At 39.7% G+C, this 26,796-nt stretch overlaps 2 protein-coding genes across 5 annotated transcripts in view; both read right to left on the minus strand.

The window, feature by feature from the left end:
* Window positions 1–14,616: 14,616 nt before the first annotated feature.
* On the minus strand, window positions 14,617–24,268 carry irf4a (interferon regulatory factor 4a). Of its 4 annotated transcripts, none has more exons than XM_031865437.1 (9): window positions 24,243–24,268; window positions 23,394–23,600; window positions 22,950–23,136; window positions 22,080–22,162; window positions 21,855–21,969; window positions 21,396–21,476; window positions 20,605–21,003; window positions 19,133–19,245; window positions 14,617–18,206 (listed from the first exon to the last, which is right to left on the minus strand). In XM_031865437.1, exons 2-9 carry the CDS (start codon window positions 23,589–23,591, stop codon window positions 18,057–18,059), a joined length of 1,326 nt encoding a protein of 441 aa, XP_031721297.1. In that variant the 5' UTR covers window positions 23,592–23,600; window positions 24,243–24,268; the 3' UTR covers window positions 14,617–18,056. The 4 variants fall into 4 exon arrangements, with proteins under 4 accessions (XP_031721297.1, XP_031721296.1, XP_031721295.1 ...); XM_031865436.1 differs by having other exon boundaries at window positions 14,618–18,206; window positions 21,795–21,969; window positions 22,128–22,162; XM_031865435.1 differs by having other exon boundaries at window positions 14,618–18,206; window positions 21,396–21,443; window positions 21,795–21,969.
* A 680-nt stretch (window positions 24,269–24,948) lies between these two features.
* dusp22b (dual specificity phosphatase 22b) overlaps window positions 24,949–26,796 on the minus strand; it is a 4,072-nt gene continuing 2,224 nt past the window's right edge. The window contains exons 5-7 of the mRNA XM_031865381.1: window positions 26,473–26,547; window positions 25,546–25,717; window positions 24,949–25,423 (exon numbers count right to left, since the gene is read on the minus strand). Coding sequence (XP_031721241.1) covers window positions 25,283–25,423; window positions 25,546–25,717; window positions 26,473–26,547 — 388 coding nt within the window. The 3' untranslated portion in view covers window positions 24,949–25,282. The remainder of the gene's footprint in view (window positions 25,424–25,545; window positions 25,718–26,472; window positions 26,548–26,796) is intronic.

Genomic DNA, 26,796 nt, shown 5'->3' on the forward strand with positions numbered 1-26,796 from the left:
TAGCAAACTTTCTTGACAGTGCTGAACTTTGAGGGAAATGAGAGCTGAGGAGTCCAAAACAGAGAAAGCCATCATATTCATTAGCTGTGTTGCACATCTTTTTTATTCAACCCTCCTCTGCCGGACTATAAAGTGCTCCACAACAGAGGAATGGTTTACAAACAGTTAGGAGGCAGGAGTTGATGGTACAGATAACTGTCTTGCTAAGCCCCTTTCACACATGCACTGCAACCCTTAACTTATCGTGACATTACCCGGAGGGGCCGTATGCGAGAACGCAAATGGCTCAATCATTCGTACGGCACATTAAACAGACTTCACCTTGCCATCTCCCAAGTACAAAGTCTGTGTAATGTGCGATTGAGCCCACGTGTGTATAGGGAAGTTCATTGTCCAGAGAATTCACAGAGAGCGAGTTGGCGTGTTCATGATGTTTCATATATCATACATATGGCACCAAACCTGAAGAAAACAAACATCCGAGTTTGAAGAAGAAGGGCCATTCAGCCAAAGAAAGTGTCTCACTGGAGAGACGACGAGCTTCGTGAACTTCCATTGGTAGGGCCAACGCAAAAATCATCAAAGTCAAGGAATGGCATGAGACTCTGTTCTTTATGACCAAATTATGAACCGGCTACGTGACCACGGTGTAACTCGCATCGTTACCTGCCTCCTGCACGCTCTACCCATGCGCCACCCCTTGTCAAAGTTAGTATTGTCAATAGGTTAGAATGCATCTGACACAATCTCCTGCTGTGTGTTACATATGTGAAAGGAAAACTCCATAGCCGTTTTTCTCAGAACTCCGAACAATGTCCGGAGAAAGTTGTGAGAAAAAGGCTATAGTAAGCTAGCTAGAAGGAAGCGCCACTGTGACTGTTGAGCGCTAGCATGTTCCCAGGTGGTTAGATTATTAGAAGTTAAAAATACAGTACATCATTCTAGCACATGTTAAAGTGCACATATGATGACCAAAAACATTGTCAAACAAACACAGCGACATCATGGCAGACTAAACTCTTCCTCTGCCTAACGACATAGTCTACGGAAAGTAAATCTGTTTTATAGGCTTTATGCCAAAAAACTGTCATTTTTAGACCAAACCTTTACACTCACTGAATCAGTTATCGTCAACAGAAATCTCACAGCCCACTGCGATGACTCACCAGCTGTTGTTGCTAAACAGGGAAGTTCAGGTTTCTGCAACACTCTGCAAGAGACTGGGTACATCTTTCTCAGGAAACTGGCAGTGGGACAACTTGTGAAAGGATGTTGTCTTTACTACGCCCAGTGTTTGTCAGGTCTGAGGAGGGAAGGTGGGTTATGATGAGGTCGAAGAAGGTAAATAGTCATTTCTATTTCAGTCTCTTTGAAGGACGGAGTCATCTGTCCTTTGGGGGTCTGCGGACTGACTCCTTCCTTTGACTCAGACTGTGAATCGAGAGATGAAGCACAAACCGTCAAGGGGGAGAAGAAAACAAATCCTACTTTTGTGATGTTTAATTTCATTGCAATATATTTGGATCTTGCGAATATTAACTAAAAATATAATTTACCTGTCCTTAACATTAAAGTTCTGTTTGTTTGCATCTTTGCCACCACATTCGTCAGTACACCTGTAACCTACTTTAGTATAGAGCAACATATAAAGATGTCTCTCAAAATAAAGCAGTGCTCACTTGGTACCTAATGAAGATCTGGGAACCCCATCATGAGGCGTGAACTTGGCCCATAAACACAATGGTGGGCCGGAGTCACAGAGTCAGGCACGATGAAAGCATTTCCCGTCCATTGACCTCTTGTCATTCCAAGCCCGCCGTGCTGTGGAGCAAGATCAAAACAAAGCCTTTGTAATCTGATCTACATTCAGGATCAAACAACCACTACCAACAAAACAACAAACTATGAGGTAAAAGGGCACAAAAATAGTCTGGGTAAGGGCCGTAACACAATGCCATTGTAACTGCAGAAACAGACATGGGAGACTGGCATAATTTGCCTGCTTTCTACGTCTATTTCTTGAGTCATTCAGTCACAGGGTTGATAAATTTGCTAGACGTGAAACTCAAAATAAAAATGGCAAGCAACTGTAATGCAGGACAGCTACACAAGAAATAGCAATAAATGGTAATAATAAATCTAATACAATACACATGTTGATCTCTGAAAAAACACTTGAGAGAGCCAACAATTTACACAGTCTATCAAGTTTCAAGAGAGCTAGAGAATAAGACTTTTGAAATGGCTCAAATTCCTCACAGCACAGCTGCAAACTGTGTCATTAAAGTTGTGGTGAGTGAAAAACCTCTAACGGATTTCTTCCTTAAATCATCCTGCAAATCATCTAAAAGTTAATGTAAGTTAATTATTAGCATGTTGGGTGTGTTTGTTGATTTATAGCCATTTTCATGCAACGACTGGCCCCAACAAGCACTCCCCGAGTGTAGGAGGTTGTGATGTCCATTCATAAAGCCAAAAACATATGACGACTCATTATATCAACTTTAGAAAAACATTTTTGTAAATCCTCAGTGGCTTCTCTTTGTAAGCGAGCCATTCAGATATAATGGGGACGAAGTTGTTTCTTTCAAGAACAGAACAATAAGAGCGTAATAATGAGATCACTGAGAATGAATGGTGTTGAATAGAAGTTGTTTTTAGCTGCTATCGCATAACAACAGCTAGTATTATGTGCTAGCACATTGTTACTTCTGTTATATTCTGACTCATCGTTGGCACCTTACAACACAGTACCAGTATCCCCAGGAAAATAAGCATCAAATATCCAAACTGATTATCTTTTTGTACACAACAACAGGCGCACTAGGGTGGTGCCATCTTCCTCTAACATAGCACATAGCTTTCTAACTTACACAATGACTGGTTAATTAAAGGAGAGGTTTGGAATTTTTCAAGTCTGTCTTCAAACAATAGTCAGGTGCTTACATGAACATTAAAACTGGTTTTGCTCGCTGTAATTGTCCCTCTGGTTCAAACAGGCCATGAAGGGATCCCTTCCTGCTTCCAATGAAAGTGATGGGGAACCAAATTCAAAACGGAATGGAGACCGAATTTGAAGTGAGTTTCAGAGGTGTTGCATTTGCATACGTCCATAGAAATGCATGAGTGGGCGCAAAATTGGCCCAGAGCCCACTTTACGTGAAGGGACAATGCAAGTTGAAGATGTTTCAACTTGAGTGAAACATTTGTGTTCATCCCGACACTTGATGAAGTCTGAGATTTTATGACTTTATGAAGTCCAACAGGTCAAGAAACACAAGCAGTCAGACGATAAGACAAACAAACAACAGGGTTAGCCAGAAGAAAATAAAATAAATATGACCTCAGGTGTCTATCACAGTTTCCCGATCAACTTCCTGGTTCATATTTGACCTACTGTAATATGGTAGTTCTGCATGCAAACAGATTTCTTGAGCAATGACGGATTTCCTGACATTTCAGGTGTACACACGTTCAGTGTTACTTCCAAATAAAATGGTTTAGATAGTCTGACTGATTGTGTTTATTGCCCTATTGGATTTCATTGTAGTAATGGTGTCATTTTCTCAACAAATAGTTTGAGTATAGTGTTACTATAACTGACAGAAATGATGACTGTGAGACACAAGTTGTAACACAACTACAGAAACATTGTTGTTCAGTAAGTTATTCAATAACTGGTGTTTTATACCACAGGTGTTCTGCCTACTTACACTTTGAATAGTAGGCAAAACGTGTAAAGTAAGGCAAGGCAAGGCAAGTTTATTTGTATAGCACATTTCAACAATAAGGCAAAGTGCTCATAAAACCATTAAAAGCATCAAAACACAAGGCAAAAGAAAAGGAGATTTAAAAACAATTAAAAACATTGATTGAAACATTAAAAACAGTCATTAAAACACTAAAAAGCTAAAAAAATAGAATAAAATTTGCAGTGCAGTTTAAGAAATAAAATACAGTAGTAAAATGCCGAAATGCAGGAAATTGATTAATATCCTTGAATGTGGTTCAATTAAAGGCAGAAGCAAACAGAAAAGTCTTCAATGTTGATTTAAAGGCTTTAAAAGACCTGCAGCTTTCTGGGACTTTGTTCCAGATATGTGGAGCAGAAAAACTGAACGCTGCTTCTTCATGTTTAGTTCTGACTCTGGGAACAGAAAGTAGACCGGTCCCAGATGAGCTAAGGGGTCGGGATGGTTCATAAGGTAGCAGCAGATCAGAGATGTATTTTGGCCCGAAACCATTCAGTGCTTTTTAAACCAACAGCAGGATTTTAAAGTCAATTCTTTGTTGGATAAGAAGCCAGTGCAAAGACCTCAGAACTGAATGTATAAAGCAGGTTTTTTTTGTCCTGTAACTGTGATGCTTGTAATTCACAGCATCGCTGTCTAAATAATAACTGCTCTTATGAAACTTTAATCACTGCTGTGCATGAGCGCTAAATTATGTTTTATAATTGTTTCATAAGGTGGAAAACATACAAAGATAAACACACGCTGCTAAGCAACCGCTGAAAACACGTTACGTTAACTGTAGTTTTGAACACCTTCTCATTATGATTTTGGCAACGGCTGACAGTTAAACACACCCTTGTAGCATGCGAAGCTATTTTTGGTGTGTGATTGTTATGAGTTGTATCTTTCTGTGCAACCTAAGGACAAATAAAATATGTCGAATGTCGAATAAAATCCTACGCGTTCACATTTTGAAGGAAGTCAAATATCTTGCATAAAGTTTGCATGACAGTTAAGAAAAATGGAACCATACCCAGCACCTAAGCACGGACATGAATTCAGTGGTGACAGCGAAATAGTTCCATAAAAGCAGCATTACTTGAATGGAAGCTGTGAGTTGGGGTGAGGCCCATATCTAAACAATCTGAGGAGAAGCAGCGAGGCACACATTTACAAATAGCCCTGACATTCCTCAGTATTATTCTTCTAAGGATTTTAAAGCTTACTTAATAAGCTAACTGATGAGTAAGACACAGTAAACAGTCATGACTAATGTCTCCATGGAAGGGAATTCTATGCTTCGGAATCGGTGTTGACATGGGTGACTCCTGTCTGGCACGCGATGTGGGCTTAAGGACATAAACAAACCTGCGTCTGGCTCCGCCCGAGGCTCACGTTCACAACTTTCCTGATACAGGAACACCCCACCAGGTCCAGATAGAGACTGGTCCAATGTACGATCCATCTGATGTGGGAAATCATATACTTAACAGACAGAGATTTAATGTTTGTATCACCTTGTATTACATGCTAAGAATTAGAAACAGACAATTATGTTAGGTTAACAAGAAAGAGTCTGTTCACATGTTTCAATTGTGCATAGAGAGGGTGCAGATGCTTGATGAGCACTTGAAGACAAAAGCTTGTCTATCTCAGTGCATCATACTTGCTCTATAAGTTTATTCATGAATACCAGAGATAACATTTCAAGTTAAAGATACGTGATGCATGATTGTTTTTTCCTCCCCCTCTCTCTTCATGATAATGCCAGGCAGCCTCACGAAGCTGTTCAAATGACCTGTTTTATGGGCCGTGCCTCAGTTCAATTTTAAATGTATTTATTTGATACTAACCGAGGATTCATATTACTCTTTGGAACAATGAATGGTGAAACAATATCCTCTTTATAGCCCACGTGACATACCTTTAACAAGTGATATGTCCTGGTTTGACTATAGTCGTTATATGTGTGTTAATATGTCACCTATTAGACCGGAGATGACTCCGTATCAGCAAAAACAATGTGAAGTTTTAGATTAGAATATATGTATGCGAGAAATGCCTTGTTTTGTTTGTATATTTAAAGACTATATTTGCATTTCAGCAGCAGCCACCAATTTTGTGTAACTAAGCTGTGATCTGGTGCGTCATGTTGCCTTAATTTAGATAAGCAAATGCAGTACAGCTTCCCAAACGCATTGTGCTGAGCTCTCTGACTCAGTATTGTGGCTAATTAGACCCACTGTTATCAGCTCCGGATGTACTACACTAGGTCGAACTGCACTTTTACAGCAGCAATTTCTCTTTTACAATGCCAAAGAACTTTAGAGAATAGAGACATCTATTACATTATCAGGACTTTATCCATCAACAGATAAAAAGTCACAAGGCTTAATATCGCAATATATCTTCCTGTTTGTTTGTGTGTGTGTGTGTGTGAAGGGCTTCTTGTTAACTGTTTTCACAGCTGAGAGCAGCAGAGAGGCCTCTCCGCACCTCCTGACAGCTGTGTTCTGCCCAGTCACGCTATAGAGGTACAGCAGTGGTCTCCACCTCTGACTGCAGGGCCCTCTAGCGCTAGAGTTAAAGAGTCTGCTTCTTTTCTTCTGATTTGTTGATAATACCCTGACCACAAGCAAACCTAGGCGGCACTAATTGCAGGATAATGTCCAAGTTACAATGGTATCTAATGGACAACTATATTAACCACATTAAGGCATTCAATGCAAAAGTGACACTCCTACTTTCTACACACTGCTTTTGATAAAGTGATTAATTTGATCCATGTTCCGTGGTTAAACCCTAGACTGCATTGTCCTCACATGGCTGCATTAGTTATATGATAAATGATCAACAATCAGCTATTAATCTTTCTGTTGAGCGATATGTCGTTTAGTTAATCAAGTTACAAAGAGCAGTCAGAGAGAGAATAAGGAGGTAGAGTGAGAAGACTGCAAACCTGCATAAAAACCTAATGTCAAATAGTCAATTAAATATGGCGAGATATGGCGTCACAGCCTCTCTGAGTTACACTCTGATCTTTTTAGACTATTGATTTAGAAATGCCTGTGATATTACCAAAACCACCAGAAAGACGGGAGCCAAAACTGCCAAACTCAATCAGCTGCAGAAGGCTGTAGAGCGGTTTATCCATCACATAATCTATCTTGATGGATTGAAATCAACAGATGAAGAAGAAAGGGAGGAGGGTAGTACAGTCAAGTATACTGTCTTACAAACTGTTTACACCTGTATATATTTGTATTACTTATCATTATGCATATACCGTACAATTGGCATTTGCTACATTCCTGTTTACACTTGGATTCTCATTTTGCTTTTACTATACGTATATATTTAATGAGCATTCTTGGAGGGAGCCTGAGATCAAAGACTTTGCCAACGACTGTAATTGTTGTGCTTAGGATAATAAGGAACGTTAAAAGAAAGAAAGCAAATGTCGTATTTATTTTGGGCTGCAGTTAAATTCCATCACCATTGTTTCCATTTTGAAACCAGGTGTGGGTAATTTGCACTTTAACAGTGCTTCTTACATAATGATGATATTATCTTAGCTGACAAAGACCATTTAATAACCAAATAGTTATGTATTTACCCATGAGGGTGCAGCGTTCACATGTCTTACAATGCATTTATGTTTAGTTAAATGCTGTATTTATTCTCTCTGACATAGTGTTAGATAATGACTTAATATTGATGATATACAGTAGCAATACATAATAGTAGATTAGTCAGTGTATTTACTTTTACAATAATTCTGTTATGGTCAGAGAGTTACAGGAGTAGCTCAATAGCTTTAAAAATATACTTTTTCAGGAAGGTTTCCTCATGACATAATGTTTACAGTAAGTACTGTAGAGAGTTGAAATTACTTGTAAACAGGTTGGATCCAACTTGCACTCCTGAACTGTCTAGTTCGGCCATATAAGTTTGTGTTAGTCTTCTGGAGACATTATGGGGTCACTTCACAAGTACTTATTTTCAGTTTCAGATTTTTGCTTTGGGAGTTTATGAAATCCTGCAGGGCCAGAGGAATTTTCACTTTCATTTTAAGTCTGATTCACTTGACAATGTTGATTGCGTACTGAAAATAATCTTGTGTAAAGAATTTGACTGATGACATGGAAAATAGAGAAAAGTTGCAAATGAGTTTGCAAGGTCATGTCTGAGTGTCTATGTAAATAACCAAAGGAAGGAGTGGTTATGTGGCACTAGTAGTGAGCAGATAAACGTTGTGCCAGAGAGCAAGGCGGTCACTCAGTGGGAGGATCAAAGGTCTGATGTGGTCCGAACTGAAATGCCATAGCACACGCACACACACACACACACACACACACACGCACACACACACACACACCTCTACTACCACCATGGAACATTAAGTGGACGGGTTAAAGGTGCACAGAGGTTCAAATCAACGGCTTGAATGATAACATTATGATTTGTATTGGCAGAATAAACATCCCGTATTTTGTGAACAATGTTATTTATCAAAGAGTCTGCCATTCTAACCTCCTTGCTTTTAGGCTTAACATTCAAATGATTAAATCCAGATCGTGCACAGTACACTGGAAAGCCTCAGCCAACAATTGATGTAAGTAAATTCAAAATGGTCCCAGAGGTGGGATCAACTATGCCCCCTGTTGGGCAGAAGAGACAGGTGGTCCAATGTGTCTCAGCTGGAAAGAGCCGATGACTTGATGAATTTAAGTGATGTGTAAACTGACATGTTTTGGTCTATAAGACTGTTGTCTGTCAAAAGTTCATAAATTATATAATATAATATATTATATGATAATAGCATGCTGTATTTAAATATTGTCAATATTGTAATATGTATTTGGCAAAGTGAAAATAATGTGGTTTATACAGATGCATATTTATCAGAGTGGGAAAGATAACAATGAAGATCATCATACACTAAATCAATACATATTAAATAGTATTGGTGTTAATATGTATTGATAAATGCATGAGGGAAATACTAGGAAAGGTTTTAGAATAGTTTTGCAGAAGCTAGTTGCAAGTTGCAGTGCTATAGAAAAGTCACAGTCGAGCTCATATCAAGGAATTGAGTGTGTGCTGATTTTGATTTAGTTGGTGATTCTGGTGCATTTTCATTGATGTGAAAGCATCCATTCAGGTTGTGTCACTAGAAATAAGAAAGAAAATGTATATTTATGGTTTCATAAAATGAAATAAAAAATAAAAAAACTAATACTAATAACACATTTGGTTTTAATTGCTTTGAAATATTTTCCTCTTTAAATTATTTCTGAAAATTTATTTAGGAAATTTATTTTTAAGTTTCTATCTCAAGAAATGTATCTCCAAAAATGATATAAGACAGAAAAGGGTACTATTAGACTATTTATGTAATTGTTTTGATTGGAGCTCATTAATATAAATAGTAAAAAGTAACATTTACTGCAGCACTGGCCTGTTTAAGCCTCAAATTGTCATTTATTTCTAATTTAAACACACACACTTCATTATTTATTCAGGCCCAAAACAATTGTGTAAAACTTAGTAAAAGTTAATGGAATTTGTTTAAAACAAATCGTGGAAAGGGATCTCACCATTTACACTCGCTGAATTATATTACACTAAATGATTGCCTTCTATGGTCACAACACAAGTACACTGCACATTCTCAATATCCCAAACATTCTGCTTTCAGAACCGTTTTCCAGACAGTATATTTCATAGTAGCAATGCACCCTGTTGTGAGACAAAGTCAAACCTTAGACAAGATTAACAACATTAAAACTATAACCTAGCACACAAGAGCTCCATTCATATCCTATAGAGACGGACAAGCTTCTCACTAATCTTTATTATCACACACCAAATTAACATTCTCTAGACAAATAGATCTCAAAGTTGTTCCCACTGATGTTCAGCAGGCCATTTAATCCAGCACCGGGGTGTTTCCCCGCTGTACCAGTCTGTAGCATGTTGTTCTAACCGAGGTTGTTAAAACCACCACACTGCTGATGAAAATACATTCCCCCGGGGGCTTGCAGAGGTCTTAACATTGAAGCAGGACAGAAAGCTTTAAGTCTCATTTAATGGAAGGTCAATATTGGTGTAGCGTTTGCAGTGTGTCCTTTTCATTTTTACACCTCAAAGAATGTAATTGCAGTGGTGCACTTAAGAATTAATGCTGCGTTATTGTGTTTCCCCATATTTTCAATCCAGTCTGGCAGAATCCTGAACTGTGGAACGTCAAGTAGCAAACGCGAGACCTAATGGACTGTATATCTCTAGGATTTGACTGTTCTGTGACTCATGAGAGCTTTGACCCGTGGTTTATTTTGTGCAGTCAGACATGATACGCAGCTTTCTGATTCTTAATTATCTTAATGACTAACTTCTAATGTGAACATCTTCTTACGTTTGAGTTTTTTAGCCATGTTAGCTGTGTGGCCCTAAGACAGCAATGTTGGTCTCTCCAACACTTTGGTCCAGACTAAAATATCTCAACAATTTAATATGATGTTCATGGTCCCCAGAGGATGAATCTTAATGACTGGTGCGAACCTTCCTGTAGCGACAATAGAAGGTCAATATTTTAAGTCATTCAGAAAGATATCTGAACATCGATGAATCCTAATGATGTTAGTGACCTCCTGACTTTTCCTGTAGCTGCGCCATGAAGTTGACATTTGTGTAAAAAACCTGCAAAACTAATGACATTTCAATCAGCCTCAGCTTGCGCTAATTAGCAAAATTAGCATGCTAACACACTGAACTACGATAGTGAAAATGGTAAACGTTAGCCGGTGTCTCTGTGTGTTGACATTGAGGTTTTGCAGTTCAGAGTCAAGGCAGAGAGGATCTCCTGAGCCCCGTGTTTACACTGTCTGTTTCCTGTATGGCTGTTTGGGAGCCTATGAGGGAAGAAACACTGCAGTCAGAGACCACTCAAACATAAACATTGAACAATGGATGATGGACGGGGAAGAATTTTGTCCAAAGACACAGTTTTTCAGGCTATCTGTGTGGGTGCCCTCAACTCAACTCAACCGCCGAGCTTTGCTGCAAACATACAAAGTGAGGAAAAATCATTACCTCAGATTCTTCTCTACTACTTTATCTAAATGAGCTCTGCCCTTTCCGGGTGAATTAAAGTCATTAAGAACTGTGGTGATATCCCACAGCCATATGAGGAGTGAAAGTGACGTTCATGACACAGCTCTTTGACTCTCTGGGGTAGTTTCACTAAGTTGTATGTTTATGTTAACTAATAGGCCCCATGATGTTTGCCAACTGGCATCAGCTGAAGCACTGATCGACCAACAGGCACATGAGTTCCACCTGAATGCCAGGGGGTCTATCAGACTTTGATCAGGCAGCTATCAGGGGAATCTCGCTACACTATCAAAGCACCATCCCTCCTTAGAGAATGCTTGTCTTTCTTATCTCAACAACGACCCTGCCTCTGCCTCGCACAACTGGACCCAAGCTCCTGGGTGGTCTCGGGGCTTAGCTGCGTAATAACGGTGCCTAGCTGTTCCAAGAAGACGTGGAATACAGCAAGAATGCTTCATTTCAGCCAGATAGGAATCGCCTGATAACCTTGATGGAACTGATAAGGCAAGCTGGTGTAAAGCTTGGTTTCTCAAAATGAAGTAAATCAAATGCTGGTGAGGTGAAGGCATGTGAACCAAAAAAAATCGTATGTGTTACCAAGATTATAGTGATTTCATAGGTATAAGCATTAAATCCCACACATTCTTTCCATGTCCATATCTGAATTGTGTGGAAGAGAGTCCCTTCCTTGAGAGGTAATGAGGAGGAGCAGTGGAGCTGGAGGGGGATGTGCAAAAACAGCTTTGAGTGGGATGTTGAATGCTATATTCCCCTCTCTTCTGCCTTTGTCCCGTGTCCCCAACCTGGACCTGGACCTGGACCTGGACTCTTTGCAGGAGTGAGAGAAGGGGGTGTGGTCTCTTCTTGTCTACCCCATTTCCTGCCTTCCACACCAGTTCTAATTGGAAATTTGGGTGGCCCTGTTTATTTACATGGTTGAAATGCGGCGAGGTTGTATTTATATTTTCATGGCGCGTTCTCAGCAGTGCTGCATTACATTGCCTTCCCTTGAGATCGCTGTGGGAGAGGGAGAAGAGTGTAGAGTAGCCCAATGTTTGAATGTATGTGTGCAGGAGGGAAGCGTGATAGAGGTCGTATGAGGTCTAATGTCCTTCAATGTGAATATGCACTTTATGATCTTAAAGGTGAGACCTTTAAATATTCTGTGTTGCCTATGTTTTTTTTAATTGGGTCTGTCTGCGGACTTAATAAAAAAGGAATAAGGCACTATAAAAAATATTGAAAAATTTGATTGTGTCATAAACAAGTTGAACATAACACTTTTGTCAAAATATTTACAAACAAGAAAAAAAAGGAAATTATATCATTATACTTACACTATGCATAGTGCTGAGTCATAAAACCAACATGTATGCATGTCTTACTTCAGAGCATAAATGACAGAAAGAATCAGGTCATCAACTAGGACTTGAGGATTCAAAGGTTTATATGTAAGTATTATGTTTTGGGTAAAATGCAATGTGGCATGCTTCTGATGTTTTGCTAAAAGACTGGATTAGTAAAAAATAAATCTAAAGGATAAAAAGTAATAAGTATGATGAGAAATCATGACTATGGTTACACCTGTCACAAGTGCAAATATGCTAAAAGTCTATGAATACACTCTGAAGGTAAGATTAAGAAATTGTGTCAATTTCTAATTCAATAATGTTAGGAAAAGGCAGTCGAACAATTACTCTATACAAGGCTATAGTTTCAGAAAATACACACCAGCCTAAGACCCTCTAACCTAAAGGTCTCTCAGGTCTCACATGTATACATGGATAAAAATGATCCTGAGATGAGCCATGTCAGAGTAGAGGCAGTATGTGTTTATCCTTCAGACCGGGGCTGCTGAGTGGCGGAAGGCAGAGCTTTTTAGTCAAGCCATGGCTACAGAGAGCCCCAAACCTGAGTCTGGATAAAGTAAACATATGAGCGTGCACACACACACACACACACACACACACACACACACACACACACACACACTCAGAGGGTTCTCCTGTCCTCCTCCCAGCCCGTCAGCTGGAGACCACACACCCAGACCACACAGAGTCTGAGAACAGCTCGAGTCACTCTCACGCAACACAGCCCACGAGCTGTCACTCTGACCACCTCCGTCTCTCCGTCAGCACTGGTTCTGCCCGTCACTTGACACTCGGAACAAAGCAACTGTGTTTAGAAAGATGGAAATTGAAAGAAGTGGAGTCACAAACTCTTTATTTTGATAGGAAAATGTTAGGAGGAAATCCAGAGAGAGCATGATTTGACAATGTTGATGAATCCAAATCAATTGAGGGAATTCATAATAACTTTGAGTGTGTGTGTGTGTGTGTGTGTGTGTGTGTGTGTGTGTGTGTGTGTGCGTATGCATGTGTGGATGTATGATTGTATGTTGAGGCATGGGTGTTACAGAGAGTCACGTCCCTGCACCATTAAGGGTGATCAAAGGGTTTTGTGAATGCACTGATTACTGCAGTCCAACCGCCCAGATGTGTGAGCATCATGTCGTTCTTTGCATGTGGAGAATTCATATTTCCACTCTCTCCAGCTCAAGTACAGCAACCAACCAATGATACATCACTCCCTGCTGGTCATTTATTTCACTGCATACACATCCGTGCACAGCCCCCTTTGTTTCTGGTTGGTTGGTAACTTTGTATCTCTGTTGTGTGTCTCTGGAGGAAATCTCGATTATGGTGAAAATGCAGCATTTCCTACTTTGTCTAATGACGTTACAGTGTGACATCCTTTATCGCCGAAACCTCTGTGAGTTCCCAGCCAAACTAAACAAGCAGCCCTGCCCTTGCATCAGTGCCAGGTAGACCACCATATTGTTCTGCTTATCACCCTTATCTGTTTACACTGCTGTCCCGAGTCCTCCGATTGTTTTCCATTACTTTGCTGCTCCTTATCCGACAACTGTTATTGCTTTCCCGACATCATAATGTATTTGGTCAAGTACGTTGTTATCTGAAGAGTCTCAGATAAACACAGACATCTGAAAACAATTCAAGCCGATTCATTGTGGTGATAACAGTTCTATTTACTGGTGAAGGAGAGCAATTCTCATGCCTTGTAGGTCATATCCTGAGAATTCATAATAATAATAATAACATAATGATAGTGACTGACATTATAATAAGAGGATTATAGAGAGTAATGATATGTACTCAGCCACACTTACACAAGGCAGTTTTATTGTCCTCTGTTCTGCCATTACAAAAGTCTTAACATGATCATCTGTCAGCAGTTTATCTCAGTATTTGTTCCCATCAGTCACTGCTTCATAAGAACTCAGCATCTGCAGTGGGCCTGAGTGTGATGATTGGTGGATTTGCAGCATCATTTTCAGGGGTCAAAATTTGTTTAAAAAAAGGGAGAATGAGGTCAACACCTTCCTTACCGCAGGGTCAACAAGCAGGAGTTGAGGGTTAAACGGGACTGTCATCAAATCCAGGGCAGAGGTCTGACCCTAAACAAACGGGGTCATGGACTCTGAGTCTAGTGTAGAATTACCACAGGTATGTTCTCAGTAAGCAGGGAATCTAACCAGCAAGCAGACCAACCAGATTTTAATTTTATTTATTTCATGTTATTTGTTTGTTTTTTTTGTTTTAGTGTTAACCCCTGGACATCCTTTTTTATGTCTGACACCATGTGACGGCTAAAGAAGGGTATACAGTATCTTCATGCCCTCCTTACTACCAGCCATGTCATATACAGCCATGTCATATACTGTATGTAACACCTAATGACCAGACAACCCAGAACAAACAGGGAGATTTGTATTAACTGTACCTTGGTTAGACAACTCTAACTGTGGGGAGGATTTAGCATTGTGTCCCAGTGGTTCCCGACAGTTTTAGATTGAGACAAATCGCGTCTCCTCATCAAAGATTAAATAATTGTTCGAGGCCTGAAGAGGTAAAACTATTTTATGAGAAGAACGCCCAGAAAAATGTTTTTATAAACAAACATTATTTTACGCAGCAGAAACATGTATTTGTTCTTCTCTTTTAACTTGTTGATCATCCCTTTTAAATTCAGAGCTTCTTGTTTAGCTACGACTACGCTAACCAGCAGATGTCAGCAAAACATTGCTGCATTTTTATTGTGATGTACCCAGATTTTCTTTTCTTGCCTCAGACCCTTGATGTATTCATCAAGCATTAATAGATCAACAAATCAACAATGATTTCTGAATCTGTAGCTTTTTAACAGAATCCTTTTAAAATGAACATCAGAGTATAAGTATGAACAACTTCTCCAGTGAGTGTGAACAGTGTTGATGCCACTGTAGTGGCAGTGAAACCCCCAAATGACAAGATGATCCATGTGTGAAGGGTACTAAAAGTAGCATTAACAGAATAATATAGAGATATTTACACAGCAAATACAATGTTACAGTGAATGTTTTGTTGCTTTCTTTTGAGGTGGAAACAATTAGCATAAAGATTGACACAGTGCACATTAATAATGTTTCAGTATTTGCCCAGACAGATTACTCATCACTGAGTCAAGATGGAACTTGCTTTTGGCGAAAGTGTTGCATTTGAAATGTTCGCGGTAGTTTCATTTCTATGTAAAACCTTTTTTTCGGTGATGTTTGCGGGCATCAGAAAACTAAACTGTCCATTTCAAAGCTTCGACTGAAGGAATAAGGCCGTGTCACTTGGAGTAACGGATTCACACAGGCGGAAAAGCTGAAGCCCGACTACAAATGATGTGGCTTCCTGCAGAGGGGGAAACACCATGTGTGAGTGTGCTTTTCTTTTTTTCTGTTTTGTTTAACCAAAAAGTAATCTCATTCTCCCTCCCTTTGTTTGACAATCAAAAAGAGCTCAAAGACAAAACAGCACATCAAACATGAGAAGTAGAAGATTGGTGTGTTTATTTCAAAAATAAATCGTGTATCCATTTATTAATCTATCTCATTAAAATCTCAATTCCTTGTGATTATTCATATATGTTGTACAAAATACAGAACAACTTTCAGCAACTCTTTCTATTATGTGTATAATAATCATACATACATACTTGTAACAACAAATGAGTGACCATCAAGTATAAAGAATTATGATACTTGAGCATAAAAGTAATTTCAAAATGCTTTATGATGTGTTATACTTATTTTGATGAAGTGTTGTGAATATTTGCAGATTATAACACGTTACAATTATGTTTATAACGCATTACAGACTTAGACATAGAAAGTGTTTGCTAATTTTCTTCAGTGTACACTTTATTTTGTGATTTCCTGTGCAGTTTGTCTTGACTGTTTTGCTGTAACTGTAAGGCACGATGTGAAATGGGTGTGTGTGTCTGTGTTTGAGTCACTGATGTTGTAGGGGTGGGAGTCACATGTTTTATCCTGAGTCCATAAATGTCAATTCCTGATAACAGTAATAGTGCAACTGCGTGACACGCATATGTACCCACCTACACACATGTACACACACACACACAGCCCTTTACACACATACACACACAGTGTTTACCACAACAGCACACTGTACATGGAGCTAGTAACATTTTCACAATAAGGGTTTTATTTTGAATGAGTCTGACTGTGAAATAATGAGAAACTAAATTTCACCCAGCACAGAATCAGAGAGAAAGATGATATGAAAATGATTCATGGTTTAGAACACACACACGCACACACACACACACACACACACATAAAAAAAAAAAACATTCCCGTCTGTGATTTTGGTCAGACTTTTAAAGCCATTGTGAAAGTGATGTGGTTTAAGTGAGAGGGAAGTAAATGCAGAGATCGAAACTCTGGACCACAGAGGAAAAACATAACAAAACATGTATCCCTTCTTGCTGCAGCATCAGCCTTTATTACTTCAGGAGCTTGAGGAATTGCATTATCCTGACTATTGGATTCATACGTCTTATGATGTATACACATTCCCCTGTATGTTGTTAGGATCTTAGTTTTGTGTGGGCGTTACATCCAGTATGTGAACCTCTACAGTATCAGCATGGGAACCAGAGGCCTCCGCTATGGCTCAACTTGCACGCTGACCACAAAGGTAGTTTTTCTTCCCATTTGAGAGGCCTAAAGTTTCAGGTAAAGAGGAACAGGAACGGTTTCCTTGCAAGTTACGGGATGATTGTGATTTTTCCAGTCAGCCTGAGTCCAGTCTGGTCGAGGCCACCCACTCTTTCTGGTGACACAGACCTTCAGGCCAAAGCTTCTCTCTGATCATGAGTTGTAAGCCAGTGGTCCCCAACCTTTTGTTGCTTGTGAGCATCGAATATGAAGCCATGTCTACTTGCGAACCCTCGTCAGAAGTTTCATCTCTATCAATTGTTAGAAGTTCAATCGAAGGTGGTGTTTTCAAATCAGATTGTTTCTGACACCCGAAGAAGTAAAACTATACAGTATTTTACAAGACAAAGCAAAAAAAAAAACAATGAATAGAAAAAAATGAATATTTACAATCTCTGTGATCATCTTAAAACAATGTTCAGTTTGATGTCATTTAAAGGAATTACGTTTTTAAAAGCTGACCAGATTCAGTAGATCGATACATTTTCGTAAGTGCGTCCTGCAACATACAGCCAAAAGATAAACAATGTGTATCGCAGCTTCCTTTACTACACCACCATAACAGAATTGAGGTCTACAATGGACTTAGATACTGTTGACACTTGCGCACCAAGCTAATTTTGTTATTTTGCTCTTCAATAACTGTATTCAACAAAAGTTTTGAATCACAGAAGGAGCTTTTTTTTCAGTTTAAAAAGCAGAGTTTGTGATTGTGCCACTTCAGTGTATGAGTGCACCAATCACATTGAAAATACAATAATTATTAATTCATACTCAGTTTTGTCCCTTTGACATATCAGTGTTTGTGTTAGGGGCCATTCTTCCTGTGCACCTGTGCTAGTACTTCCTGTCTCACTCGCCCTCCGCTCCTCTCATCCCCTCACCCTCAAACCGCATCCTTCACACTGTCACAATAATACTTGTAGAAAAAAAAGAACTTAACTCTGCAGTCACAGACACAAAGACTACGACGCATAGGTGTGCAAGTGAAAACAACAGGGTCTTCCCCATCTTTACCCCTCAGTTCCATGACACCTTCTATCATTTACAGTACACTGCAGTCACAGGGCATGAGAAACAGTCAGTGGTTTACGTTTACATTCATGCCCTCACACGTGTGTGTGTGTGTGCGCTTGTCACTCCTGAATATGCTGTAGCGGTCTTTGGGAAGGATAGTCGATTGTTGTAGATGTGTTCTGTTCCTGGACGTGATCAAAAGCCCGCAGGTAGTGGCCATTGTTCTGCTGGTAATAGTACACCAGTTTTCTGGCAAACACTGGCTCCACCTAAAATGAAATTAGGTCTATATATGAAATATGTCTGTGACTGATTAATTATGTTGTCCTATAAAGAAAGAGAGCAGTATTTAAAGTGATCTAAAGAAGCAGTGAACTTGAGAAAAAGAAGTTAGAAGTGCATGTTCTGGTTAGCTAGCATACTGCGCCCCAACGATGCCTTCATTTGATGTCTTTTATATGAAGATAGGGTTATTGTCATAGAACCTACATAATACCTAAAATATGCAAATACTGCACTTCTTGCAGCTTTCTTGTAAACTTTATTTGGCTTATTAACGGTCCATGAATATGACTTAAATGCATCTCTGTTCAGGTGTCTGTCTGTCGTATTATAAATACTTTTCATATTGCTATTGCATTCAATGTAATTAATTAATTTAGTACATTTAATGGCAGCTTAACCAAACTGAACTGCAAGAATTCAACTAGCTAAGCTAATTACCCTTATACCCAGTAACTATACTGCCTCATTTATGTGTAATAGCCATAGACTGTATATAAGAAGGGGAATAACTAACTAAATACCTAACATGTCAGGTCATATTAAATGGATATCTTCAATTACAGATAACAACCAGGGAAAGTCGATGAGTAAATTTAACTTTACTTTTAGCTGTGACTAGCTCACAACATATAGGCAACATATAGCTCTCTTGCTTTGGCTGCAGCTTGACTTTATTCTAACTTTGTTTTGGAGTAAGCTCAAATTCAAAAAGGGTTTTTTTCACAGAAATTACACATTTACATAGTATACAGTAAACTAAAAGTCGGATTCAGGTGTTAATGTTAACCAAATATGAAGACGGCATTTTGCGTTTGTAGTACAGTAGTATTTCTAACAACCATATATGAATTTGCCAATATACATAAATGCTTGTTAGAGTGACAAATAAGTCTGACATATGTTTGGCTACCTGTGCTGTGATCATCTTCCTCGGGCGCTGTGGGTCGGGGTACTCGTCTCCAAAACATAGCACCACCTGGTGTCTCGGTAAATGTCGGCCGTTATGGGCAAACTCTTGAAGCTCTGGGAGAAGAGGAGCAAGAACAGAAAGGGGAATGAGCTGCAAAGCAAATCCCCTTTGTGCTACTCATCACACACTCCACCATACCACTTTTAAAATATACAGTGAAGAAACATTAAAAAAAAAGAAATAATCATTTCTCAAACAGCACTTTCCCTTATCATTGTGTCCTTTCTGGAAACCACTGATCTGGATGATGGAAATTTCAGTGTGAAATGGCTCAGAAAACACCATCTTGTCATACAGCGTGTTGGACCACAGGAGGTGGGTGGGGACTTCACACACTTTAGCCCCCTGATGATTTTGTGACAAGCCTTTTAACGCTATACTTCAACACTGTGCGGGATTTACCCAGCTAAAGCAACTGCAGACCGTCCTTCATCGTTATCATTAACATCACAGCCATCATCAACAGGACCACAACCATCGTCACAATGGTTGTGGTCTGAAGTAGCATGGTTATTAGTGCATTAGTTATTCTGATTGCTGAAAGAGTTTAATGAGCAGTAAAACCCAAATCCATGACCTCGGTTACCAAAGAGCATCTACACCAACTGGATAAAAAGTACAACTACTCACGACTACAATCTCAGCATGACAGAGTCAAGTAGTTTTAATTAGAACTTGACTGAAGGATTGTGAAAAGCATTTTCTTTAAAAAAATGAAAAGAAGGTGGAATACCTTCTGTAAAGTTTATGTTGTTGTTTTTTACAGTTGTCATGACACCAACCAACTGTACAAACACCAGTGGACAAAATTCATACTGAAATACAATGACACCCTAAACTATGAGCTAAACATTACTATGAAGAATAATCAACACCTGTGCTATTTTTTACTTAATTAGTGTACTTCAGCACAATTTTAAAACACTTGTACTTTATTGGAGTCCACTTTATGCGATACTTTATACTGAACTACATTGTAGGGGATATACGATCATCTTATAAAACATGACGCATCGCTTACGATCAAGCTAAATAGATAAAGAAGTTCTAATCCGCTGCTTACGTGGTAACAATTGACCTGACTCCCAGTGTAAGCCTACAGTATGAGCAGTGCATACACTAATACATTGTTCATATCACTCTACAATGTGGCAGAAGTGTTAATTCATGGGTTTGTCAAGTCCTCTATGGGCACTCACATGTCGATGATGGTGCAGATAATGAATGACAAAATAGTAAAACACCAAACTGATAATATTAAATGTGTCCTCAGAGAAGTTATATTTTTTGGCCGTTCTCTGAATACCACCACTTTCTGACTATATGAACTACATTATATTGCCGATGTGTTTCCGCCATTGCTTCCAAAGCTGCAGGTGTGAACCGAACACAAAAGAAACATATTTGCTTACCAATCAGGAATTGCTGGGTGTCAAACAGTTTGCATGGCTGCTCCTTCTCCAGCTTGTTGGGTTTATCCACATAAGGAGCCAGAGGTCCTTCCCAGTAAACCCGTCCCTGGCAGAGGCGCTTAGCATATAAGCCGTCAGGCGTCATCCACAGAAGCACCCCCCTCTCCAGTACATTAGGAAGCATCTCAGCACCCTGCCTCTGAGACTCAGGGTACGGGAATGGAAAAAGGATGATTTCTGCCCCGCTATGAATCTTGTCCTCTGGGCATGGGGAAGAGGAGGAAGAAGAGGATGGAGAGGAGGAGGAAGGAGAGGTGATCCGGCAACCTTCTGGGCTGGTGGTGGTAACCTCCTTCACCAAAGACTCTCTGTAGTATAGGGACACATGCAGGCTGAAATCTGGAAGAAAGAAACGAGCGTTCAGCAGATACATCCTTGTAGGAAACAATTTGAGCCTCACAGCCAGATCTGATGGCAGCCCTGGAATAACAAGCTAAATACAACTTTGTTATCAATAATCTTGGCATGCAGAGAATTACTCACTTCTCTCTTAGTATTTCAAGCTTCTTTTCAACCTTTTTTTATAATCTATCATCGGGTGATAGATTAAAAAAACTCCCAATTCACTATCATGGCCTGCTACTCTTCAAAATAGGGAAGTAAGTAAGTGCTGTACAAAGTTTTCTGTAGTTTCTTATCTGCAAGCGCAAATATTTTCAAAATAGTAAACAGGCATGTGAGAGAACTTCTGTGTGCGTCTGTCTCTAAATGAGCCCCAGATGATTCTTTACCTTGTATGCCATTGTTTTGGTTGATAGAATACACCGGTGGTTGGGAGTCTGAAAAGTAGGTGTGGAAGGAGAGCTGAAAACCTGTGCAGAATAAATCAAATAAATAATGGTCATAATTTGAGTGCTGAATGTCATAGGGCATTACGCCACTGTGCAGAGGTGAGCGCCTTGTTTTTAATTATTGATGTCTAATCTGTATACATTTTACGTCAGTAAATTGACATTATTCCAAATAAAAAAGCATAATTCTACACATTAAAGCAATCTAAAAATCTAGAATATAGACAATAAGGTGACATTGAAGATAAGAAATGCATCATATGCTGAGCACTACATCCACACTCGCATACAGAGGCAATGATTAAATCTATCTATTTGATAATCCTGGACATATCTTACCATTTTCTGTGTGTGACCCGGGCCAAGCCCGGCTGAACGGTGATGGGTAGTGGAACTGACCGTACTGCAGCTCTGCATGTGGCCCGTGCTGATGTAAAGGAGGAAGCGGCTGCTGTTCTGAGGGTGAGTAGTCCCTCCAGTCCCTTCTCTCCTGAGAAACCATATAGCCAGATACCTGAGAAAGAACCACACGGATGGTCAGTCAGACAAGTTGCCATTTAAACAATATATGTGCAATCAGTAATACTACATATTCATTTATGTGCTCATGACCAGCATGCTGACCTGGTCATGTGAAGACGTATATGGAGGAATATAGCCAAGGGCATTTACATGTGATGGAGTCTCCTCCATGCTTATCTTCATTCCTGTAAACATACAAAATTAGAAATGCATTTGTCAGATAATTAGTCCACAATATTGTCCGTGCTTTGTTTTGAAGACATTGTGTCTCCAATCCTCAAAAAAATAAAACTGAACATCTTTGACAATAATCCAGGATGATCAAATAGTTGTATTGTGCAGATTAACAACAAACTGAGAACATATAAGGCAAAAGATTCTATGAACTTAACAAACCTAATTCATTTTGGCAGGTTCAAACTTATGTTTTGTGCACTTTGTGAGGTCATGCTTTTTTCATTTGAGTGACAGGGTGCTTTGCAAAGTGAGTGCAACAGACGACCGAGGCTGAAACCTGTTGATTTCGACTTGTTAGCTCAGACAGCAAAAACTGCTCTGGTGTGACAAAACCTGTTGTACGATGGCAGAGACTTAGTTATGCAAGGCTGGAGGTCGCCTGATTGTGTTATGTGCACCCTGCGCTTACTAACCAAAGCCCTCTAAAAAAAGCACTACGGCCTTTTTGGTACATGCTTTGGCTTCCTTTGTGCTTCCTGCCTCATCAGAAACAACTGCAGTGGCGCATGTGAAAAATTGCCAATAGCGTGCAAACAATGTGAGATTCTGTGTGAAATGCACCAGTGGTCTGTAGATACAGTAACTATTGCAATGGGCTTTAGATTTTACAGTTGTCAAATTTCAACCATAAACTATTTTACTCACCAAATTACATCTGACACCTCATAGTGTGGCTGAATGTAATTTTCACAAACTACACTGCAGTTTTGATGGATGCTATTGACATACACTCACCTCTTTTGGCTGCTTCTGGAATGATTCTGTAGACTTTATAGGGGTCTGAGATGTCCAGTTGGCTTCTTTCTACTAACTCATCAAAGTCATTGCTTTTATTAAGAGCACAGCGTAGTCTGGTTTTCCATGTGGGGGGATCTGGCTTGTCGACTCCCTCCTTATGTTTTCCCTTGAACAACGCCCATGCCTGAAACAATTATTGATTCGATTAATTTACACTTCTTCTTTAGTCGTGCCTATATACTAAGAGTGGCTCTGAAGAATGGATTATTGCATGAACACTTCGTGTGCAAAGAGAAAACAAGTAAACAAAATCTAAATCTGCTTTTCAGAGTAACTATATTACAACAGCTTTTGGTGATTCATATCCAATAGTGTGTTTGAAAATGGAACTGTTGGAGGCTTCGGGTGCAGTGTGAGAAGGTATAGGTGGGATGGTCGGACCTTGAAGAGCGCTGCATCCTCGTCTCTGTTATAGTCTTGTTTCCCTGCATGTTTCCACGGAATCCTAAAGATGCTCTTTTCATCATTTTCCCAAACCAGGCCGGCGTATATCCTGCTGTCAATCTGATCAATCAGCCACTGTCTCAGTTTTCCATTGCCGCAGCTGACTGACAGGCCACTGTCCTCATCAAGGTTCATCTCTGCAAACTAGAATAAAACAAAAGCGCATAACAGAACAGTATAGGCACAGTTAGGCGACACAATGTTTTACTTTTTATCATGTAAGATTCACTCATTGAAATTAAACCGAGGAAGAATATGGTTCAAGGTACCATTATTACAATTTGTAGTTACAATTGCAACTCCTTTAGTGATCAAAGAGCTGCCAGGGTTAGTTTGTGCTCCACACAACTTCTCCTCAGCAGCCCTATAGTTGTAATATATTTCATCTAGCCATGCTTTTAACACTTTTGGTCTTGCTGTTTTATAAAAGGAAGGGTATGAGGGTGGAGGTTCAAGTGGTACTTTCTTCATCACGTTTAACAGTTTTGTCGTGAAAAGAGATTTGAGGCACGTGCATAAATAGAAACACAAGACAATTATAGAAAGAATTTTAACAACAATGCATGGTGGAATATATGCTGATACGACGTATCTTATCACATGACAATAATTCAACTTCAGTAAGATTGAACAATTATGCAAATACCAGAAATTCCAAAATGAATGATGAACCTATTTTCTCCTGACTGAATCTATTGGGGTTAATTGTTAAATTACAAGTCTTTATTGAATTCAATGTGGAAAATGCAGTCAATTCGTTAAAAAAAGGGATCTGCTGCTGCTTACCGTTAATCATGCAAGCTCTCCCCGCTGAAATCTCTTTTGAAGCTTTTCGGTGTCCTTTATCACATCTTGATTTGTTACGGGGAGGAGCTTCTCGTGCTCTGAGAAGTTCACGAGGAGATGCGCTTAATTCTGTGAAACTCATCTCCAGCGCAGCACTTCGGTGGGGAATCCCTCTCGTGACACCCCGAGCAGACACCGCGACGGAATGGAACAGTATACCTGTGCATGTGACCAATATTCACAATATTCACACCACATATTTTGTCATCAGAAAGCCTATAAGTAGCCTTCAACCTGATTTTCAGTGACACCTGTTCACTATAATTGTATAATGTTGTTATTGGGGGAAATATTGAATCGAGGCATGAGGAACCAAGATCAGAAGACGCTATGGTTGAATCCAAAATATGTTTCGGCTACTTTAGTATTACTGCCATCCAGTGGCATTCCACGCGCATGCCCAGCTTTCTGCTATTTAATGCGATATCTCGTCGTGCTGAAATTAATGTTTTTTTTTTTTAATCCTCTGTAGACTCTTAAGACAATGTTGAAGAGAGCTGATAAAATAACATGATCTTGGTGTTTTGGATATCACATGCATGACCTCCCTTGCAAATAAGACAAACAGGAAGACAACCAGGAAACAGTGATGTAAACAGGGCACAACATGCATTTGTATCACCTTCACTACAACAACAACCTCACAAAACACTTGACTTTACTCCTTTTATTTCGCAGTTTGAAATCATCGTGACACAGTACAAAAAAAAACAAAAAACATTCATAAATTAGGAAAAGAAACCTGCACCATCAACATCAACCAAACCTAAAACAGTGCCTGTGTGCTTCACATGTTAATTGACTCTTTCAGTGTTCATGTCCGTGATACTTTGAGGATCACTCACAGCTGTGATAAACATCCTGACGGTAGTTCACGGCAAAGAAAAATTTGACTTCCAGATAGGTCCTGAATACTGTAGCGTTGAACGGCGGTGTAATCCTCCAGGTTGAGCGGCGAGATATCTTATCAAAAGATCTGATCAGCTGCCTCCAGGTGGGGTAGATGCCTGTTTTTCCACCCCCTCACCATTGACTTTAGACATCCTGGCAAGCAAGTCTCGTAGATCAGCCTCGTCATTGAAGGAGTTGTCCTTATATTCCTTCTGTAGCCATTCTCTAAACTACAGGGGGGAAAAAAAAAACAGCTTGTCTTTTGATGACGCTGTAAACATTTTTACAATAGGCTTAACACTGATATTCCACACTCTCTCATGCTCCATCTTGCTCAATTCCTAGGACCGACCTGATCAGCTTGAGTAGCCTCAAACTCCTGGAGTTGCCGTTGAAAGCCCAGGTTGGGGCCAGCACAGGGGCGGACCACCCTCACTGCAGCCAGCGCCTCCTGCCAGCCCAGTCCCGTCACCGTCATGATGTAAGCCACCACCAGGGTGACACTGCGAGAAACACCTGCCAAACTGTAAGAAGAGAGGGGTGGAAAAATAGTATGATGCATGAAATTAAACTGATCAGCCCAATTTCTCCTCAACACTCTAACCAATAAGTGTGTCAGCATGCACATGAGCATCCGGGTTATGGTCAGGTTTTACACTGTATACTTAAGTTATTCAAATAGTTAGATTACTTGTTACATATTATCAGGGTTATTCTAAAATAACCTTCCCAACACTGCATGTAACACATCATTTGTCAAGTGTAGAAACTGATGAAATACACACTGTACACACTACATATGTGAAAGAAATGTGAATGTGTCTGTCAATGAGTATAGTCAAGAAACCTGTAGCAGTGCAGCGCCATATAAATATAGCCTCTTGTTCCCCTGTATTTCTGAGAAGACCCTCTGTCTAACCAAATATAACTCTCCCCTGTGAACACAGGTCAGCTACCCAACTACACAAACACAATGTGGGTCAGACTTGTTACTGTACTCTGTTTTAGGAAGTTCAAGAATAGGCTTTTGCTTATCACTTAATCGCCTCTGTGCAGCAGATACACGAGTTCACTTGTTGACTTGGTTGATCTCGGGTTTTTTTGTTTTTTTTCAGCTGTAGATGAATTGTACACTTCTATTCAACACATCTAGATTTTATTATAAGATAGATGGAGGAAACCGATCTAGTTCAGCTACTTGCATTCTCTCTTGTTTGTGTGAGTGAACCTTCAATCTATAGCTTTGCAGTAAAGATACAGCAAGATGTCTTTCACTCACCAATGAACAAGACAGCCTTCTCCTTTCAGGCGGGACTCGTGCATGAACATTATACTTTGTTTAAAGTGCTTCGTTCTGTGGAGCATAAGAATGTTTGTTATAATTAAACCATTATGAGATCACAGCAAGATCTGTTAGACGAGCTGTGACTATGTGCTGTTATTCTGTCCTCACTGGCACTTCACAGCGCCTGCATGCCTCTAAAGCTGCATTGGTAATGTACAAACACTTGTTTGTACACGCCGAGTGTATGTTTTTGCACCCGACTTGTCAAACCTTTTTATTTCTTATCCTTGATGGATAAGGATGGGGGTGTGTTCACGT

Source organism: Anarrhichthys ocellatus, unplaced genomic scaffold (genome assembly GCF_004355925.1).
Source record: "Anarrhichthys ocellatus isolate YVR2014 unplaced genomic scaffold, GSC_Weel_1.0 scaffold32, whole genome shotgun sequence".
In the NCBI taxonomy this organism is placed as follows: Eukaryota; Metazoa; Chordata; class Actinopteri; order Perciformes; family Anarhichadidae; genus Anarrhichthys; species Anarrhichthys ocellatus.

Excerpts from the sequence above, each read along its gene's own strand:
- irf4a (XM_031865433.1), bottom strand. The coding sequence starts at position 23,591 with ATGAACCTTGATGAGGACAGTGGCCTGTCAGTCAGCTGCGGCAATGGA. Across the intron at positions 23,137-23,393 it reads AGGATGCAGCGCTCTTCAAG|GCATGGGCGTTGTTCAAGGG; the intron begins GTCCGACCATCC and ends TAATTGTTTCAG. Across the intron at positions 21,004-21,395 it reads CCAAAACAATGGCATACAAG|ATTTCAGCCTGCATGTGTCC; the intron begins GTAAAGAATCAT and ends TCTTTCTTCCAG.